This window comes from Papaver somniferum, chromosome 7 (assembly GCF_003573695.1).
Source record: "Papaver somniferum cultivar HN1 chromosome 7, ASM357369v1, whole genome shotgun sequence".
In the NCBI taxonomy this organism is placed as follows: domain Eukaryota; kingdom Viridiplantae; phylum Streptophyta; class Magnoliopsida; order Ranunculales; family Papaveraceae; genus Papaver; species Papaver somniferum.
In genome coordinates, this window is record NC_039364.1 from 203,729,192 (window position 1) to 203,751,548 (window position 22,357).

At 35.4% G+C, this 22,357-nt stretch overlaps 1 protein-coding gene and 1 long non-coding RNA gene across 3 annotated transcripts; one reads left to right on the forward strand and one right to left on the reverse strand.

Moving 5' to 3' along the window:
* The first annotated feature begins 748 nt into the window (after nucleotides 1–748).
* LOC113295831 (kinesin-like protein KIN-4C) lies at nucleotides 749–3,591 on the forward strand. Its single transcript, XM_026544164.1, has 10 exons — nucleotides 749–881; nucleotides 976–1,100; nucleotides 1,218–1,254; nucleotides 1,347–1,509; nucleotides 1,638–1,721; nucleotides 1,855–1,936; nucleotides 2,318–2,353; nucleotides 2,444–2,626; nucleotides 2,765–2,836; nucleotides 2,925–3,591. Exons 2-10 carry the CDS (start codon nucleotides 1,014–1,016, stop codon nucleotides 3,081–3,083), a joined length of 903 nt encoding a protein of 300 aa, XP_026399949.1. The 5' UTR covers nucleotides 749–881; nucleotides 976–1,013; the 3' UTR covers nucleotides 3,084–3,591.
* Nucleotides 3,592–4,622: 1,031 nt separating this feature from the next.
* LOC113299405 lies at nucleotides 4,623–5,768 on the reverse strand. Of its 2 annotated transcripts, XR_003334869.1 has the most exons (4): nucleotides 5,445–5,768; nucleotides 5,248–5,317; nucleotides 4,985–5,041; nucleotides 4,623–4,750 (listed from the first exon to the last, which is right to left on the reverse strand). It is a non-coding gene; the product is annotated as an uncharacterized LOC113299405 (long non-coding RNA). The 2 variants fall into 2 exon arrangements; XR_003334868.1 differs by having other exon boundaries at nucleotides 4,630–5,041.
* Nucleotides 5,769–22,357: the final 16,589 nt, after the last annotated feature.

A 22,357-nucleotide genomic window follows, 5' to 3' on the forward strand; every position in this document is an offset into this window, starting at 1 on the left:
GACAAGTGTGATTTCCTTTTTCTATAACTCTGGTCTTAAATTTCTAGCCGTGTTCTTTTCTCTGATCATTGATGCATTATTTTGTGTTTGTGTATTGATGTAGACTGGATCAGGCAAGACCTATACCATGGGGACCAACTACACTGGAGATGGAAGTACCGGTGGTATTATCCCACAGGTGATGAATTCCATTTTTTCTAAGATTGAGGAGAAAAAAGAAGCCAAGGAATTTCTAATAAGAGTTTCTTTTATCGAGGTTAGCTTATTATTTATACCGTAAAGGATTGGAATGGTTATCTTATGAATATGACCGTACGTGAATATGTTTTAATTGAGTAGTTTTAATCTTATCACAGATATTCAGAGAAGAAGTCATTGATTTGTTAGATCCAAATTCTGGCAAGGGCAAAAGGACTGTGGCAAAGGTAGCTGCAAAAAAGCCTATCCCAATTCGAGAACTAGAAGAAGGGGTGTTCACTGTTCCTGATGCTGCAGCGGTAGAAGTCAGAACAAAACAGCAGATGGCATCGTTTTTGTCCCAAGGTTCATTAAAACGTGCTACTGGAAGTACAAATATGAACAGCCAATCTAGGTATCGACTTATATCTGATCATGGAGTATAAGCTTTAGTATTTTCATTGGTGTAGGTAACAGTTGTACATTTCCGGTTACTCTTGAATCTTGTCTCTTGTAAGGTTCACTAATCTTTTACTGCATTTCTATGTGTGTAATTTATAGCCGCTCACATGCCATCTTTACAATCTCAATGGAACAAAGGAGAAGCACGCGTATCCCTGGTGATGGTATCTTGAGTGCGAAGCTACAGTTTGTGGACCTTGCAGGTTCTGGATCTATGAATAAAAGTTGAGCAGATGGAGAAGGTAGTTAAAGTTTTTTAAATTTATACCTCAATTACTCAAGGCAGCAGTAGCTAGTTTTTTTAGATGTCTACTCACTAAGTCTATGTTGTTATAGGGATTCCCATTAATAAAGAAATACTGGCTCTTGAACAAATGATTAGTGCTTTGGTAGTTAACAAGAAGAGGAAGGAAGGAGGCCATGTTCCTTACCATAACAGCAAGTTAACACAATCACTGAAGGCAAGAGGATTAATTTCTTGGTCCTTTTTTTACACAATATTTTAGGTTTTCTTTTTTACGTGGTTGTTGAAATGAAGTTTATTAATCATTCCCTGTAAATTTGTGCCTGTTTTGTAGGACTCTCTTGATGGAAATAGCAAGACAGTGATGATTGGTAAGTTCTGGTTTGAAAGCTCTTGAGTTATGCTTGTTTGGGTCATGAGTGACTCAACGCTTTTGATTCTTATTAGTATATTTTGATTACAGCTTGTGTGTGTCCGGCTGATTCATATATCACAGAAACGCTGAACACTTTGACATGTGCGTGTCTTGCTCGAAACATTCAGAATAAGGCAATTGTAGGGACTGTAAACCAGAGCCATGAACTTGAGTGCTTGAGAAAAGCTCTTACCCTGGAGAAAAATCGGAGGTTAGTTTTACCGTTCCTTTCTGTACTATTTTGGGGGATTTTTTTATGGTTTTGAAGTGTGGTACTAACTAGGTTAAAACCTTTTCAAAATGAAGTGAATTTGAGTTTCTTCTTTTTCCCTTTTACAGCATGGATAAGTCTGCAGAACTTGAGAGCTTGAAAAAAGCTTTGACCCTATCTGAGGAACATATTGCAAGGGAGAGAAAATGCAGGTTAGTTTTACTGTTCTTATCTGTACTATTTTGGAAGATATTTTATGGTCATTAATTTATGGTTGTGGTATTAACAAGGTTAAAACCTTTTTGAAATGAAATGATTTCGACTTTCTTCTTTTTCCTTTTACAGCATGGATAAGTCTGCTGAAATTGAGCAGTTAAAACTCAAGATATCTGTCGCCGAGGGTGAAATCCGTGAACTGCATCAAAATGTAAGCATTGTCACTAAATCACAAACTTTTGATTGTGGTGGAAACCTCAAAAGATATTTTACTATGCCACTGTTTTAGTCGCTTGCCAATTGCATCCCGGTCAGAATTGCCCAAGCTTTCGCCATCAACTCTGTTATGTATCCCAAAGAAACTAATATTGCTCGAATTAAGGCACCTTGTTCATCACGATTAGTGGCCCCTGCACATCAAGTCTCTGTAATTTAAAGTATATCATGTTATTCTTACTAGTTAGTATAATTTTTTCCTGACTGCCTTACGAGAAGAAAATTGACAGCTAGATGTACTTCTTTTACCCTCTTTGCAATTTCAAGTATATAATGCTATTCTTACTAGTTACTATTTTTTTTTTTCTGTCAACAGGATAAGGCCTTGCAAAAAGAGAATCGCCTGCTAAAGGTATTCTTTGCTTTTTCATACCCATTTCACTCTCTTTGCAACTTCAAATATATAATGTTATATCTCATTATTATTTTTTCCTGTCAACAGGATGAACTTCTTCATATGAAATCAAATGCTTCTCCAGCAGGCTCCAAAGGAGCATATTCAACAAGTTGGAATGCACATAGAAGCCTCGAGCCACCTACCACACTACCTCATGTCGATGATGACAGTGATGATGCGATGGGAATGGACGAAACAGTCGAGAGGCATGAAAATACGGCTAGAAAGGTATGATTTATCTTGTATTTGCACTAATAAACCTTGACTGTCATTAGTCATAATTAACTTTCTTATTGTCCCAACTTGATTTCTGATAGTGTTGGGTTAATTGCTGTACTAAAGCATCTCTGATTTAAATTCATGCAGAAAGCTAAGACTCGTAAGCGTAAGAGGCCATTATACAATGTGTGGAAACCAGATGAGTTCAAATTATTAGAGGTATGAATGATCTCATATTGTTTTATCTTCTAATTCTTTTTTTTTTAAATAAGTTTACAGTGTTGTTCAATGAATTTTTGTGTTGTAGATACGCGTCCCACAGATGAAAACGGGTAAGATACCATGGGGAAAAATACTTTCAATGGGAGGTTTCCTCAAAGACCGAAATCCTCGGCAGTTAAAAAGCAAATGGGAGAGAGAGACTGAAAGGAAGCGACAGCGTACAGAGCAAAGCAATCCTTGCTGAGGTTATTTCACTACTACGTATAACAATAAGCAAGTCTAGTTGGTATAGGGTAGAACGCCCGAAATTTTCTATAGTCTGGAATTACATGTGAGAGTTGCTTTTTGTCAACTGCTGGCGTGGGCTAGTGGAAGAGATTGGAGTGGAGTTCTGGTTCTATGCTTCTTATCCTTTCTTATCTGGTCAAGGAAAGCTACTGCATACACTTTTCTGTCTCACCAATTACTATTGCGAAAGTCATCAGCATGCTACTACAAATGATGTTGCAGGTCTTCCTATTCCTATATACCCACATTGTTTGAGCTCATAGTTATCTTTCCTTGATCAATTTGATTACAAATCATCTTCAGTAAAATGTGGACGTGACTTGAATGTTAGCAAGAGGAAGGACATGTATATATGAAATATGACATTCTGTTGAATGTTTATGTCGACACTTGTTCTAACTTCTGATGTAGTTCAAAAATTAGATCACTGGAGAAACGCAATTTCTCTAATTGTCTTTTTTCCAGTAAGCTTGCGTTTTCATATTTGTAGACTTGTTTGGATACGCAATATATAATATGAGTTGGATTCGCAATAAAAACAAAAATGTGTTACTGTAGTAAGAAAGGTGAAAGGTAATCAGAATGGGAAAAGAAAGAGGGTAATCAGAGTGTGGAAAGAAAGAGCAACCCTTTCCATAATCTCTCTGACAGCTTCATCGAATTCTCACACACGCACCTGCCAAATTTACAACGTTTATTTTCGTTACTAATAATATAACCACCACTTATCCACGCTGCCCTCACGGCGTCACAATTTTTTGGCAACTTTTTATTGAAGCATCGTTTCAGATGTTGTTTTATTCCGTGGCTTTAATTAGACTTAATGCAGCATTCTATATAATTTAAACAAATAATAACCCATAAGAAATTAACTGTTCATATAAAAAATTAAAATTATTTTTCAGTACCGTCAAAACTTATTTTTCTAGTTCATCTTCCACTAATATTGGAAATTGCCTCCATAAAAATATTTTATCATTATATTAGTCCACAATATCAACAAATCAAACATGTAAGGTTTGTTGATAGCTCATTTTATTTGAGAACCGAATTCTCTAGATTCTGATTTGAATCACAACATTTCCCAATCCATCGGAATCTTAGTTCCCACTCCCGTTATATGTATTCGAGTAAGAAAGCTTGACAAAATATTGATTCAATTATACACACCGAAAAGTTGAAGGCAACCCAAAAATAACAAACAACATGTTACAGCGGATCTATCATATATGATATGTAGGGCCTTTGAAGAAAAGTGGGTGAATGTGGCTTAGACACGATATGCGCAATATAATACTTTTAACATGATATGCGCAATATAATACTTGTCATTACTAAAAAAACTCTTTCCTCTCTGAAAAAAAAAGATAACCAAAACCCTAGCCTGATCACCATCCTACTCAGATCGGCTCTCTAAGATAAAAGAAGTTTCAGCACTTAAAAGGTACGCAGGCAGGAAAGCTCAAAAAGTATCCTTGTAGGCAAGCACTGGTTAGGGGCCATGTAAAGCCTTATTCTAGCATTTTTCTTTTTAGCTCAATCTGAATTCCATGTGTCAAATTAACGAACCCCCAATAGATACGTCATCCATTTCAAGCATACCATACTCTACATTTTTAGCCACTACATTTTTGAAGCAAGAATTGTTTGAACAAATACTCTCAAGAAACTGAAGTGATAAGTTGTATATGGAGACAGTATTGGAAGCATGTATTATATGGATATGCAGGAAAGGTTATTGTTTTCTCTAATTAATATAAGTATATGTTTAGTGCAAATGCACGCATATGAGACATTTTGAAACATACTTAGTTGCCTGTATGTATTACTTGCCAAGTTACATTTAGATTCTCTTACCTTGCTTGTGTTTTATCTTGTTATTAATTAATGGTGCTCTTTTATACCCTCCAGACCCTGCAAAAACAACATCAGAAAATGTGATGATCAGCTTTTAGGCATATTACAAAGCTTGCAATTCAATTCCATGCCTGCTCAATTTCAATATGGGTCTGTGTCAAATATGGGTATGTATCAAATATTAATGTTTGGTAATGAACATGAAATCAACGACAACTATAATCAATGGTTTAGCTACAAATATAAGTGATAAATACTCGCACCATTTATGTAATGATTTCCAAGCACGGGATACATTTCTCCCAGAAAACCAATGGCACATCGAAGCATCATCTATTACATGAACTTCTAATCAGAATCAATATGGAATTAGATAATCATCATACTACACTAATTATGATGAAAAAAATAAATCAAAATCAGAACCAACTTCCACAAAAAAGAAAAGAACAAAAGTTACCTTGTTATAGATCGAAGCAGGGATATATCATCGATTTTTAGTGTTTGTTCTTCTAAACCATACACCTAAATATCAAACAATAAAAAATCGATCAAAAACCAAGAAGGCGGACTGCAGAAAAATAGAGAAAAAGAGGATATTAATGCTAGGTTTTGTCTTTGGAACGGAAAATTTTGAGAGAACAAAAAAGTCCAGGGCTAAAATATTTTCCCTACGAACAAAGCTTTTTTTTCTTTAAAATATTTACCGAAGAACCTATTTCAATAAATCTAAAACTTCCAGAATTAGCAAAATCATTCCGTGTAAATATTTAAGTAAACTCCTAGAAATAATTAATACTATCTTTGGAGAAATCTAAATATAAAAATGAACAAGATTTTTCTGGTAGTTCTTATAGATTCGTTAACAAAAATATAATTATTCTTAAACCGCATCCAAAAAAAACATGGAAACTAATAAGACCTAGGATTATCTCCCTTTTTTTGTTTTTTATTCCTTTTTTTAATCAAGATTTGGCATTAAAAATAAAAATACGGAAATAATCGGAATTTCCAAAGATTTTCCGTTTTTTTTAACAATTAACGGCCAATCTGGAGCATTGGATCGAATTAATTAGATTTATAATTAACGGTCACGAAATGTAGGGGTATAAGTTGCTTTTCAACCAATCTGGAGCGAGGATTTTGTTCACCGGCCAATGAGAGGGGAGGTTACCGCAACTCTCGACGTGGAGTGAGAGATGACGCAGGGGTTTTAGATTGTTGATTGGAAATTGCCTCCATAAATAATTATTATTATATTAGTCCACAATATCAACAAATCAAACAGGTAAGGTTTGTTGATAGCTCATTTTATTTGAGAACCGAATTCTCTAGATTCTGATTTGAATCACAACATTTCCCAATCCATCGGAATTCTTGGTTCCCACTCCCGTTATATGTATTCGAGTAAGAAAGCTTGACAAAATATTGATTCAATTATACACACCGAAAAAGTTGAAGGCAACCCAAAAATAACAAACAACATGTTACAGCGGATCTATCATATGATCTGTAGGGCCTTTTGAAGAAAAGTGGGTGAATGTGGCTTAGACACGATATGCGCAATATAATATTTTTAACATGATATGCGCAATATAATACTTGTAATTACTAAAAAACCTCTTCCCTCTCTGAAAAAAAAAGATAACCAAAACCCTAGCCCTGATCACCATCCTGCTCAGATCGGCTTCTAAGAGCTTATCTGAGCAGATCAACCTCTATCCCAAGTTTAATCTTTTGTCTGTTTCCTGTTTATCTATTAACTAGGTTAGTTTTAATTTTTTCTTTCTGTTTTTTTCTCTGTGATTTAGGGGTATCTTTAGGTTTGGAGATCTCATGTTTGTGTAAGGGTGTTGTGCAATCAGATGAAGAACAGAGAGATCTAGGTAATCCACCTATCTCAACACTTTTCTTCAATCATATCACAAAAACATCTTCTCCAGCATATGCGAGCTTTTATACTACCTTCAATAGCTTTGGTTGTATTTTTAATCATCTTCCAGGGTCTTCTTTTGTTCTAGTATTTCTTAGATCTTGGTTTCTCTTGTATGATAGAACTAGTGTTATGTTTTCTGTGATCGTTGTTATGTTATTATCTTATTTGAGTCTTGTAATCTTCTCTGTAATTGGGTATTTAAGATTGGGTTATGCTTTGATCGTTATTTGCTTCAAGAATGGTGATTTTCCCTGGCACTCTCAGCAGCTCAAACTTCATTTCTGGCATGTTCTCTGTGTTCTATGGAGGAAACTATCAAATAAGCCATTGTTAAGCATTCATGAAATCCTTCTCTTAGATCTTTCGATGTGAGTTGTTGTTGGTGGTCAATTATAATGGGAAGAAAAGCTCAAAGGATTTGTTCGGCAAATTTTTGATTTTCATCTTAAAGAACATACAGATCCTATTTATCCTGATAAGGTAGGTGCATGTATTGTTTGCTTTCTTCGGCAGAGAAGCGACATCATATCATCTTCAGACCTTATCTTTGGGATAAAGATTATGTCGGCATCAACTTTTTCATCGGCCTCAATTACTCCAAACTGTTCCATAAATGCTACAATCTTTTCTGTTTGTGGGGTTGATATGAGTTCATCATATCTTGTTTTAGATTTATTGTGTATGGTTAATATGTTAGTCCATGTTGTTTTAGATTTATATGTTTTAGGTTTAATAATGAAAGCAAAGATAGCAGCAACTCGATCAACATCGTCATCCAGTTCATCTATTACTCTAATTGTTACAACATCTTCCAAGCCGAGTCAGCCCGATTCGTTCCGCTACAGACACTTAAAAGAAAAATTCAGATAACTACTGTTACTTGACACACTTTGGTTACAACTTGAGACACTATGGTTACTTTGCTACTGTTACTATTAGTTGGATCATTGCTACCTTGATTGCATTAGGAAATCTAAACTTTAAAAACTCCAGTTCATGTAATTTAGATGTTCCGAGGAACATCGGGTAGGATTTGATCCAGTCATTTCCTTGTGCTTTGACATATACTGATTTTTTTATCAAAATCAATTTGTCCCTAGATGTTCGGTACTCCTCTCCTCTGCGAGAGAGAAGAAGGTTTTTTGAAACTGTTTTTAGTTCTGAAGGGATACATTTGATAGACAAGAATTGGGGGAGATACTACAACTTGTATGACTATTTTATGATCTTGAATTTTTGTAAGGTTTCCGATTTCCTAAATCGGCTCTATCAATATATCTATTGAGGTTCGCCTCTTTTTCGGAAAAAAAGAAAAAGAAAGCTTGACAAAATCATTCAATTATACACACCGAAAAAGTTGAAGGAAACCCAAAAATAACAAATAACATGTTACGGAGGGTTTAATATATGCTCTGTAGGGTCTTTTGAAGAAAAGTGGGTGGATGTGGCTTAAACACGATAGGAGCAATGTAATGACATGTATCCTTGGTCTTTAAATACCCAAGTTTTCATTCCTAGCAAACTATCCTAAGAGCCAGGCAAACTTCATATTTTTGTTGTTTCTGGTGGAGCCGTCTATCCGGAGAGGGAAGTACCCTAATTAGGCGAAATCTCTTACGACTACTCGTTTAAAGACTTTTGTAGATTAAGAAGCTCTACGAGTACCGTTGGTGGAAACTAGATAACTGCAGTTTATTTTAGTTTTCGATTGATTTGATTGACTAACGGTTGTTGAATTTTGATTGCACCTAGTTTGTTTATTCTTGAGAATCTTTTCTTCTGATATAAGATTCACTCAAACTAGATCGAAGTGTCGACGGGATCTTTATAATTGTATGTAGATCTAAATACATCTTGTGATAATCCATTGTTAACAGAGTTCTACGCGTGATTGATTACAAGAGGTTCAAGTGGTGTTGTGCAGGTGTTTATTGAAGATTAAACAAGATTTGAAGACAAAGAAGATTTCTTATTTGGTTTCTATATCTTTGGGCGTGCACAAACCTTGATCGGCTGGGATCCAACTAAAATCGGATTTATTCGATTGATTAGTTGCGTAAGATCGACATCACCTTATAGTTTCTTATTGGAATCTATTTGATTGATTGCAAATCTAAACTCTGCTACTTCGGTAGTTGTTGGATAGATTGATCTAACCAGGCAAAGGAGTTTATTATTTTAAACGGAAGAGCCTTTGCATATGACTTGAGATATCTTCATCTGAAAGAAGCAAGAGAGTTGTTACCAAACAGATTTGTGGTTCATACGATCCAAAGGTATTGTTCCATTGCGTGCACTTATTGAATGTCGGAAGCGCAGGTATACTGAAGAAACTAAGTGAACTAGGTTTAGTTGCTTGGTCTCAACGATACGAAGTTTTGGTTTAGATTTTGTATAGCGGCTTAATTCTGAGAGTATTGAATTTTGGACTGTCTCGACTCAGTCCACAGACAATCAATTTCAGAGAAAGGACTTATAGGTGGAAAAGTTTTCGATTGAGATATATTTGGGTACCCTCGTATTTTCAATTGGTATCAGAGCAGGAAAACACGAAAAGATCTAACAATCTGTATTTGGTGCGATCCAACCTATAAGAAATGAGTCAAAGTAAGATTAAGAGAAAATTATTGAAAGACTCGTTTAGTGTATCGTAAGAGGTTTTTAAACCACCTTCGGAAACAGAGGATACAAACTCTGAGTTGAAAGAGATTCGTGAACGCTTGTTGTCTAACGAAATTCTCCTAAGTTTGTCTAGTAAGAAAGCAAAGGAACTTCTGGTTACTTTACAATCAAAGACTACTGAATGTGAAAGGCATCGTCCAGACTATGAAAATTTGAGGGAAAATGATTTTCAACAAATACAGAGTCTTAATGACAAAGTATGTTCTAGTCTTTCTCAAGTAGAATTATTTGAGAAAGATCGTGATGCGGCTCTTGAAAAAGTACATTTGTTGGAAGAAAAACTTATTGAATCTGATGCAAGGATTAACTCTCAACAAAAGAACTTTGAAGAGAAAGAAGGATAATATCTCTCACGAGAAAAACGCCTTGAGGCTGATCTAGCTAGTTCTTGATAAAATCAAGATGTTGGAAGAAGAAAATTTGGACCTTAAAAGTTCAATGCTAGCTCAAACAATTTAACCTCAATGTTAGAAGCAAGTAGAAATCACCGTGATACACGAGGATTGGGCTATAAGGGAATATATGCTTCAAATATTAGCAAAGAGGTAAAATTTGTTAAAGCTAAAAATTCTTCTAAACCAGAGGTTTCCACTGATGTAAAAAATGCTCGTATTTCTTGTAAAGAAGTATAACCAGTCAAGCCTAAGAATCATGTTCAGCCATACTCTTCAAGTACGACAATCAAAGAGAGCACTTCTGCTAATGTCATGAAAGCAACAAAGTTGAACAAATATAAGAAGAAGAAGAGGAGGAAGAAAAATCGTCAAACTCCAATGCAAGAGGATCCACAAAAAGGTAACATTAAAACTCACACTTCGTATGTTACTAAGCATTGTTGTTATTGTGGTAATAAAGGGCATGTGGAATGGGGATGCAATATTCGTAAGTTAAAAGATACACTTTCTTATGTATCAAACGAATTGGCTAAGATTTCTCCCCAAAGGAACTCAGATCGATATTGTCCAAAGTTTAGACAAAAGAATTATTATAATGATAGTTCAAATTTTGCATATCACCCGACAAGGTCATCTCATAAAAGACCCAATTATAGAAAGAGAGATGACTTTTTAAATGCAAAGACAAGATCTGATGTTCTAAATTGGAGAAAAGTTGTTTCGCAAAGTATTCAAAAGGACAATCGTCCTGATGGTATGAAGGAGAAAGTTGCTCCTGCGAAACCAACTCTAAATGGGTCCCGAAGTCCTCCATAGGGACCAAAACTTAGTCACAAGAATGACTCTCAGCTGTTAATTATTGGTGACAATAATTACAAGAGTTTTCTTGAAAGACTAAAGAGAGACATCATGTCTGAAATCTCTTGTAGTAGTGAACGTTGTGATAATGACACTCCTCATCACAAGTCAAATAAGAAAAACAAGAGATGGAACTAGAGAAAACAAACCAAGCAAGAGGTCAAGAATGATGATTCTGTCTTAGTCACTCGTGAGGAACAAGACAAGGCTCAACTTAACACAACCTAGTTGTGTTTGAATGTGCATGCTCACCTTGGTGCTCAATCTTTTGAAAGGTGAGGAAGCACATGAAAAACTGAGCACATGATCTCTCGGCTATTATATGACTAATTAACATCTTTAGGGAGATTCATTTTCTTCTATACTCATACTTTCTCTATCTATATTTGAGGTTTTGATAGAAACGGTAATTTTGAGCTTATTATGTTGATATCTACTGATCATATATGTGTATATCTTGTTTTCACGGTTAAAACGAGCCAAAAATCACTGAGTTCGGACATCGTATGCAAAAGTTATGTCAAAAACAATTTAGTGTTGTGATCCGTCACAAGTAACTGTTGGTAACCGATCCTAGTGATAGGTGCAATGTTGGTAACCGATCCTAGTGATGCATACGAAGGACTGTAAAACTGTTTTGCCCATAACTTCTTCGTCCGAACTCGGAATGACCTCATTCTTTTTGGGTTGGTTTTGCAATTCAATTACCTACAAGATAGAGGTAATTTCAATACTTGATTCTTCATTGAATTTTTATAGTGTATTGCATTTGAGTTTATCGGATGTTCGATTTCGGCTTTCATAACCTTAATATTCGATCTCATATTGTGTGAACCCTTATGGTTTGGGTGACTTTTTGATTTAGCAAGATTAAGTTTTATACCATGTTGGTAGGCTTTATTAAAGAATCATGAAGGGTTCTGATAGGAACAATATGTGAAAAAGTCACAATATGTTGAATCGTTTTTGGTTTAGCATAAAAGCATATGTGTTTCGGGGTTTCAACTTTTGCATTGGAATAGTTAAAACCGGTTTTCAACCTTTCTCTGGTAAAGGTTGCTCTTTGTTGTTGTTCTTTTGTTTTGCGAGAGGATGACAACACAACGGGGGAGAGTTCTATCTTGAACTGGCGCTGACATATCCTAAGGGGTGAAGAGGATGCGGAGCTTGAGGTAACGACTTTGTTAGTTAATCGTTTTCCTGTTTAAGAAAAGCCTGATTTTATTGCATATTTATTGCTTTTTCTTAACAAAATTTCGGTACAATTGATGTTTATTCCATTATTTGTGTATGGATGTGTGTGATTCAATTGTTTCCGGTTAAGAAAAACTATTGTTATCTTGCTTTATTGTTTGGTATCAATTGTTTAGGGTTACAAAATTTCGGTGCAATTGCGGTACTTTGATGTCTATGTTGTTTCAATTGCTTCCGGTTGAGGTAAATAATTATGCAAGTTGATTTATTTGGTTTGTATGAATTGTTTATGGCTTAACAAAAGAAAAGGTTTACAGGATGAATTGTTTAGTCCAATTCGATTCCGGATAAGAGAAACTAAGTTAATTCTGATCTTAGTTAGACTTATCAAAGTGGAGGTTTCGGTTATTCAAGTCTAATCGAATGCCTTAACAAGAAATGCTAGTTAACTAACCTAGTACTTGTCTTGTTTAAAAGTGAAAGGTCTAAGTTATATGGATAATTAGAAACTGATGAGAAAAATAGAGTTAATTCTGATCTTTATTTTGGTCTTATCGAACAAGCGATTGTATTTGTGCAATCGGTTTAGCAAAGGAACTAAGGTGCTTAGTCGATTTTTGGTTTGCTAAAATATTAGGGAAAATTGCTTCGGGCAATTTTTTCCTTGGTAACATATCAAAACAAAATCACTTGTAGTTTCGGTTTTGATATTGGTTAAAAAATGGTGTGTGGAACCCTCATGCTTAGCTCTTATAGGTTGCAAGTCTCTTTGTAAGATTTGTAAGGTCCTTTCGGTTTGTCCTTTATTTGCTCGTACCTTTGTCATCTTGTGACAAAAAGGGGGAGAAATATATGGAGTAAACAATTGATATTTATAATGATTTGTATTGATTTGGTATCACTAAGGAAAGGACAATGGTGCTTAAACGTTATATCTAATGAAAGAGTAAAGCATAGACTAAGGGGGAGCAACATATCATATGATGATGGAAATAACAAAGACGTGCGGATTGAAAATCTACCTATCTTACCTTTAGGGGGAGTATTAGCTTTGTTATTATAATGTCAACAACGACATTTATGGATTGAATGTATACAAATTATTGTGTTGTTGAATTTGGGAATCAAGCGTATGTGTAATGAATTCTTGTAATTTGTTTATCCATATGATGTAAGAGTTTTGTCACTAAAATTCATAAAGGGGGAGATTGTTAGAGCATAGCTCGGTTGAACCACCAAGCGTTGGTATGTCAAGTTTGGTTGTCATATTTTAGTGAATCAAAACTCATTTAAAGAGTCGCTTGATTATTTACTAGAGTCAACTTCGTATAGGTTAGCTTGAAAGTATTAGGATATGAGACATTACAAGTATTACGTGAAGACTTGAAGAAGGTGAAGAAGTAAGGAGCTACAACGATGACATCATTCTTCCACTTGAGGTTAGTAATATTTGACTTGAACTGTTTCATTCCCTAACGTATCTTTCAAGTCGTGCATATTGAAAACATAACTGCGAAGCTGTGAATGATTATACTCTAGTTAGACATAGTATTAAGGAATACAATACGAAGTATAACACTTATCTTTTAAACTTCGTATATAAGACATCGACATAATCGTATGAATGCTATTGTGATTATGTATGGGTATGGGTGAAGATTTCGTCCTAGGAAACAATGTTTTACATTCGTTTAAAGAAAGTAAATTCATGAACTTGTTTTGCGAATCGAAAGGGAAATCACTAGGCTTATTGGTATTGTTATTCATTGCAAATATTTTAGTATAACCACTATAACTTGTTTATGTATCTTGGTAAAACTATTCACAAGGCCTGACTTTTGTATTGGTATGACTTTTATTAGTGAAACCGATGTTAAGTAATCACCTGAGATGGTATGATCGATTTGTTGTAATTGGTATGACCAACTCTAGACATTGAGGAACCGATCCTAGTAAGAGGTGCAACCGATCACAAAAGGGGAATCGATCCTTGTAAGAGGTGCAACAAGTTTCTAGTTATTGGGAACCAATCCTACGAACATGTGCACATATTTTTAGCTATTGGGAACCGATCCTATGAACATGTGCACCAAATACAAGTTAGATACCATATATATGTGGGAACCGATCCTAGTACCTAGTCAAACAAGGTTTGGTAACTAGCGTGACTAATTCTAGTACCCACATGGAGGTAGAACCGAAACTTGTTTTGGTAGAACCGTGAAACCCATGTTTGGTGATTTGATAGGATAATAAATCACATAGTTCTTGGAAGTCAGATGAACCAATTCTAAACTTGTTTTGGAAGTGTGGCAAATCGGTTCCAAGATGGTAAATATGAAAAAGGATTTATCAAGTAAAGATGTCGAAATACTTTGAACATGTGCAATAACGCTTATCTTTTATTGTTCAAAGATATTCCTTAATAGCTAAAGGAGAATCCCGGATCGAAATAAATTGAGAATCTTTTAATTAAGGTTTTTAGTTTTATATGCTTTTAATTTCCAGCAATTAAAATGCATATCTTTAGAAAATAAAAATTAGTTAATGCAGATTTTCTACTGAGATTTCGGTCAATATTTGGACAGAGCATTTCCAGGAATTATGAAAACCGAATTTGGTAATATATTGCATATCTTGAGAATATTTTCGGTTTTGGAAATTCCTTGGTGTCCAAACTTCCTTGGTCTATAAATATTGAAGTTTGCATTTCAAGCAAATTAGTCCTCAGAGCCGACAAAACTACCTAGTTGTGTTGTTACTGATGGAGCCGTCTATTCAGAGAGGAAAGTAACCTAATTAGGCGAAATCTCTTACGACCGCTCAGTTTAAAGACTTCTTTGGGATTGAGAAGCTCTATTAGTACTGTTGGTGGGCACTAGATAATTGCAGTTTATTATTAGTTTTCGATTGATTTGATTGACTAACGGTTGTTGAACTTTGATTGCACCTAGTTTGTTTATGCTTGGGAATCTTCTCTTCTGATATAAGATTCACTCAAACTAGATCGAAGTTTCGACGGGGATCTTTAGACTGTTTGTAGATCTAAAGACATCTTGTGATAATCCATTGTTAACAGACTCTTTTCTGTGTATGATTGATCACAAGACATTCAAATTGATTGTGTGCAGGTGTTTATTGAAGATCTAAGAAGATTTGAAGACGAAGAAGATTTCTGATTTGGGTTCATAATCTTTGGTGTGCACAATACTTGTTTCGCCTGGAAAAGGATCCAACTATAATCGGTTTATCTTTGTGATAGATTGGATTGATTAGTTGAGTAGATTGGCATCAATACGTTTCTTTGTGATTAAAAGTATTGATTGCAAAATCTTGACAATTACTTTGGTAGTTGTTATTAGATAAATCTAAGGACCTCACAAAGGAGTTTATTGGGATAAACGGAAGAGACTTTTGTCAAACTCATATCACTTGATTGAAAAGAGTTGTTACCGAACAGATTTGTTGTTCCTTTATTGTTTGCAATACGAACCAAAGGAATTGTTCCAAGTGTGTGACTTACTGCAAGTTGGAGGCGCAGGGATGCAGATGGAACTAGGTGAACTATAGGTTTAGTTGCTTGGTATCAACTATACGAAGTTGGTTTAGATTTTGTATAGAGGCTCTACACCATTTTAAGGGGATATCAACCTACCATAGCTGTTGCTAAAGGGGGTCGCAACAGGCTTTTGCCGTTGCTAAACGCGGTGTCGCAATTTTTAGCAACGACATAAGCTCTATTGCTAATCAGCAACGACAATTCACAACGGCAGCTGCCGTTGGTAAATTTTTTATTAGCAACAACAACACGCTGTTGCTAATCGGTTGCTAACTACAGGAATACCCTTACCCGGAACTAGATACTGTTGGTTCTGGTTCTAATTTATTGGTTCTAGTTCTAATGTAGCAACTGATCATCGACGTTGCTAATTTTTTGCAACCACAAAAAAAGGGTCAAGTCTATGTTTATTGACCTAGTCAAAATTCATTTCCCCCCACATCCTCCCCCTGGAATTACCCAGTTCCCCATATTCAACATCCACACAGATATGCAAACTACAATGGCCATACAAAACTGTATTATTGAGAATCACCACTAGGTAATATTATAAAAGAAAGGATTCTTCAATTGATACAAATGTACACAAGTAAACTTACTGAACCTAAAATTTTGTGACTGACGTACAATATTCGATCTATGTTGATGTTCATAAATGGTTGGGTAACCTAGTTTGTGTCAACTGACAGAGGCATTGAAAATAGGGAAAGAAAGACTAAAATATCACCAGAAGTATCACGGGACTCTGCTTGCTTAACCAATTTCCTCGGCAAGTTATACGTAGATTCAGCTGCTGCTAAAATATCACCAGAGTACGGCTTTTTGACTTAAGCCCAAATACCTGCATAATAACCAACCTCGATGTTTCATTACTGAGGTCACAAACAAAAGACTAAACCCTAGATTTTGTATAATATGCAGAGACAAGTCAAAACCATGTAAAGAAAATATCAACAAACTCTGCTGTAAGTGAACTAAATGGAGATGTATGTAGACGCAAATCCAAACAAAATATTTAAGAGAACATCATGTGAGAGGGAAAAGAGAACTTTTTCTTCCACTACTCTACTATAAGTGAATTGAAATTGAGTTGTATGCGCTTAGGAGGCTTAGAACAAACTTTAAAGTTCCATTTCAGTTCACTTGTCAAAATGTAGTAATAATAACTAGGAGCCTTGATAATGCAGTTAGTTCAGATAGACAAGTGTGAGAATGAGAGAACAATAATACACTCCTAAAATCCAACCTCAATACTATACAATGGAAAAGCAAATAATATCATGTTCAGAATTGTTTACCTAATCCAAAGGAATAGCTACAATCGAAGGGTTGGTGTGAATTTTTAAGCCGCGTTTAGTAAAAGTCCATACTGTATGATAGTTTCTGAGAATAAGATAATGAACACCATGGATATATATACTAGTGAATGAAATTGTTGTTCAATTAGCTAAATTCTAGTCTGCAAGGTCTGGCATTATAAGCTTATGACTTATAGACGAAATCTTTCAAAAAAAGTTTGTTTACCTTCGTTTCAGGGTAGTTGTTGATCATGAACATTCAGAAACTACTGCTACTATGAGTGTATCTGCATCATGTTAAAGGACAACAAAGGGAATTGGAAATTCACAGGTCGGTGCAGAATGAGGACCCAGACAGACCAAGACATAAGCTTTTGCCGATTTCTGCGAAACTCTAAGAGTGTTAAAGTAACTCATACATCACATATAAATATGACAAGATATTGATACAAAAAATCTAAGAGTATGTAATAATATTACCTGAATCTATCGTCATCTTTTGTTGTTAATAGACGTACTGAAATTGCCAATTACACAAATATGAATGAATTAGGAACTTGTTGAATTATGAAGACCCACCAGACCCAATGACCTCATGGGAGTAATGAAGATCACAACAGAGACTTACCGGAGAAAGGTCAGCAACAACATAATCCCGTAGCAATAAATTGTTCCATCAGCTTCCTTCCCAAACTCATACTTCGTATCAATTAATAACATACCATGCTCCAAAGCTACATGCTGTAATTCCAAAGAGCAAGGAAAGCTTTCAAATATCAGGTATAGTTCAAGCCAGAAGGGAAAAATTCTTGACGGGAAGCATTCATTCTGTTAATAGATACACATCTCCAATTACCAAGGAAGAGAGTATTCTTGCACCCAATAAATATGTTACAGCATCTACAGACATATATTTCCATTAACACATAAAATAAAGTACCACAAAGAAGTTTCCCAACTAAAGAGAGATCAATCTAACATAGCAGAATATAATCATAAATTACCAACGGTATATTGAGTTCTTATTAATATTTTCTAAACTCCTGGTAACACATTGAAGGCACAACCCTCCGAAAATTCACGAGAAGTCTTACAACAAGTGCAGAACCAACCAAAAATTCATAAAATAAATACCCACTCCCGCAAAGATAAAGGAAAATAAAACACATCCCCGGAATGCAACAATATGAGCTAATTATTACAGAAGAAAACCAAAGGTGCAAACAAAGAAAAACAAAAAGTACTTCAGGTGCAATTCACTGAAATTACCTGGCCTTGAAAAACTGATAAACGACGAAGTGCATCAACTAAAACTGCAGCTGCTAGGAGTTTAAGGCTCTCACTCTAAACATTAAATTGATACACATCAGTAGCCTTGCTAAACAATGGACACAAAAATAGAATGACTGAATCAGAATGAAAATTGATGAACAAGGAAAGAACATCATACTAGTTAATCTAGACCAAGTGCAGAAGCAATTGAATAACTAAAGCAACAAAATTTTGGAATGGTTACTGAAATGTAAACTGCCCTTAACAACAATGTCCAACATTGAGAATAACAGGTAAAGAACTAACCAAATTCTCCAAACAATCTTAATGGAATCTGCTAAGTTATGCCATTTCATAGGATAGCTACTCTGTCACCATTTTTTTTTAATATCTTCGTTGTTAGATATTTGGTTGAATTTATGATGAAGATTAGAAGGATTTTGATTGATAATGGAGTAGAAAACTAATAGTTTATACTCGCTCTCTTTTTGTTTTTGATTAAACTCTCTCCATAATGATTTCTCTCTCTACACATGGTCAATATAAGACCATAGAGATAAGATGACATGTGGACATTTATTGTCCATACAATTCTACTACTACTTATATTCTTACACTTCTATTACATTTGAACATTACATTAACACTCAACAATCTCCTCCTTAATGTGATGTTCTACAACTCCTAGTAATTCTCGAAAATTTTGAAACTTGCCTTTGGGAAGTGCCTTGGTGAATATGTCCGCCAATTGGTCTTCCGTATTGCAATACTTGAGTTCTATCTCACCATCTTCAACCGCTTCTCCAATGAAGTGATACTTGAGTTTGATGTGCCTTGCTCTACAATTCTCAACCGAATTTTTGGACATAGCAATTGCGGATTTGTTGTCACAAAAAATTTCGGTGCACTCTTCTTGTTTCTCTTGAATATCTTCTGTTAGAGCATTGCTCGGTCGAACGAAAGTCATGATGACGTTTCAATCTTGAAAATATCTTTGATGACAATAGTTGTGAATAACGACTGTTATAACATTATAGAAGAATGTTTCAATGATTCAAATATAGAGTTGAGATTACGTAACCAACTATGGATATAAGCATATATAGTGTGTTTGCAAATTAGTGTATAAATCCATGTGCCAGAAACCAAGTGTGTGCATATGGGTGCATACGGTATTGGTGAAGGAGACAGGTTGGGTACGCGTACCCGTACCCGTACCAGCAGAGTTTTCGAACCGAAAATTTCTGCTGAGTTTGTAAGATTGCAAACTGTTAAACCAGTCACCTTAGGTACGCGTACCCGCAGAAATTTTCGGTTTACCGAAAATTTCTGTTGAGTTTCTAAACTCAAATCCGGTAGATATGGTACACGTACCCGTACGCGTACCCAAGCTGGTTATATTTCTCAAATCGGAAGTTCATGAACTTAAAACAATAAATCAATAAGGAATGCAATCTTTGCAAACCATGGCTATATTGTTCATGAATTGATTCAAGTGAATCAAACCGATTTTGTTTCAATTGTGTCTATTCATAAAGACCTAAGCAATTGAACAACTCGTGAACTAGTTCTTATGAGTCAGTTGAACTAGTTATGTGAAGAAGATGAATATGGTTAATATGGAAGTACTCATATGACTAATCATTGGTTAACTATTTGTGAACCAACTAAGTGTACACGTCTAGGTACGGTTACTCAAACCTAAATGAAATACATTTCATTTGTGTATGACAAGCTAAGTTTCGATCTAACGGTCGAAAGATATTAGCTTGGTTAAATCAGGTTTTCATCTAACGATGAATATTGAATGCTTTGTTACCAAGATAACTTGGATTGCAAACCCTGATTTGAAAACAATATAAAGGAGACATCTAACAACTGGAAAAACTAATCCCGACACCTCCTGTGTGGTACTAGTTGGTTTTGCTAGATCGATTCTCCTTTAACCTTAGGTTTCTTCTCGAGACCCCGTAGGTTAACGACTGAAAGACTTCATTGGGATTGTGAAGCCAGAAGAAACTACTTCTCTTGTAGTTGAGCGATCTGATCTTGCCATTTTCTATCGTGCGAGTTCAATTGAATAATTGACTTGAGATTATATCTCTGATAGGGAAAGATAAAAAGAAATCACAAACATCTTCATCTCATCGTTTGTGATTCCGCGATATCTAGCTTCGCTACCATACGATTTAGATTATTGTGAGGTGATTGATAATTCTAGGCTGTTCTTCAGGAATATAAGTCCGGTTTATCAATTGGTTCATGTTCACCTTGATTTTATCAAAATACGGAACAAAACTTTTAGGTTTATCTGTGGGAGACAGATTTATTTATCATCATATACTTTTCTGTGTGATGAAAATTTGTTTATTAAAGTCTTCGACTTTGGGTCGTAGCAACTCTTGGTTGTAGGTGAGATCAACTAAGGGAATCAAGTGCGTAGTATCCTGCTGGGATCAGAGACGTAAGGAGCGCAACTGTACCTTGAATCAGTGTGATATTGATTAGGGTTCAACTACAGTCCAGACCGAAGTTAGTTTGTAGTGGGCTAGTGTATGTAGAGGCTTAATACAGTGTGGTGTTCAATCTGGACTAGGTCCCGGGGTTTTCTGCATTTGCCGTTTCCTCGTTAACAAAATTTCTGGTGTCTGTGTTATTTCTATTCCGCATTATATTTTGTTATATAATTAAAATATCACAGGTTGTGCGTTAAGATCAATCAATTAGAATATCCAACCTTTGGTTGTTGATTTAAATTGATTGACGCTTGGATATTGGTCTTTGGTACCATCCAAGTTTATCTCTCTAGTATTTTATAAAGACTCGCAGATTTCTATTTGCTTGAGTATAGATCAAATCGAGAGATCGAGATATTAACTCCTTGATATACTTTTTATCTAGATTGAGTCTGACTGTCTAGTTGATTCTCTAGAAAGTATATTGGAGTTAGTCCATACAGATTGCTAATCGAAATATTGGGTGAGGTTGTTAGACCCCCGCTTTTTCAATTGGTATCAGAGCAGGCAAACACGTTTAAGACCTCAAAATTCTGTGTTTATAGCGATCTGACTCTACGGACAGAGGTGATATCTCTATTAACGTACCACCAGTCTTCGATGGCTCAAACTACTTATGGTGGAAAATTGTTATGCGAGCTTTTCTTCAAGCACGTGATTTTCAATCATGAGTATATTTATCTAATTGCTATGATGCTCCCGTTGTGACAATAGGTAACGCTACTATTCCAAAGAATATTGGCGAATACGATGCTGCTGAGATACTTGCTGCAAAAAAGCAAAACTCCGACGGTTTGAACGTCATCATACATGCCATTACCCCAAATCCTCAGCACCATGTGTCAAATTGCACTAGGTCTAAAGATGCGTGGGATATCTTAGAAACTGTATTCGAAGAAAATAACAACGAAAAGGAATCCAGGCTTCAAAACCTAAATTCCGATTGGGAAAACCTTCATATGGCAGATGAAGATTCATTTGATGAGTTTAATCACAAAGTGTATGAAATTGTTAATGCATCTTTTGCATTGGGTAAGACTATTCCTGAAAAGGACATTGTGATGAAAATTCTCAGATCACTTCCATCTAGATACGATTCTAAGAAGCATGCCATCGTTGAGGGAAATAACCTTGATACCCTCTCCACAAATACCTTGGTTGGGAAGCTAAAGATCTTTGATCATGAACACTCGTCCAAATCCAAGGATGTGGCGTTCAAAGCACTAAAAGACACAAACTACTTGATAAAAGTAAAAATGTGTATATCTCTGAAGATGATCACTCTGAGACAGATTCATCAGATGAAGATCTTGATAAATCAGTCTCGATGATCACAAGACAGTTTAGGGATCTTCTGTTGAAGACAAGTAAACGGTTCTCCAGAGATAAGCCAAAGACATCAGTCAAACCTCATAATCCTACTCCTCCTAAAAACAGGGACGCTGATGAAACTGATGACGAGGATATGCCTCAGTGCTTAAAGTGTAAGGGTTTTGGTCATTTTGCAAACGAATGCCCAAATAGTATAAAATACACTGGGAACAAAGGTCTTGCTGCGACACTTGATGAGATGTCTGACAATTATGATTCTGATGAAGACAAAAAATCAAGTGTTGCTCTTCTATGTGAAAATATTAATTTTGATAATTGTAGCAATAAGTTT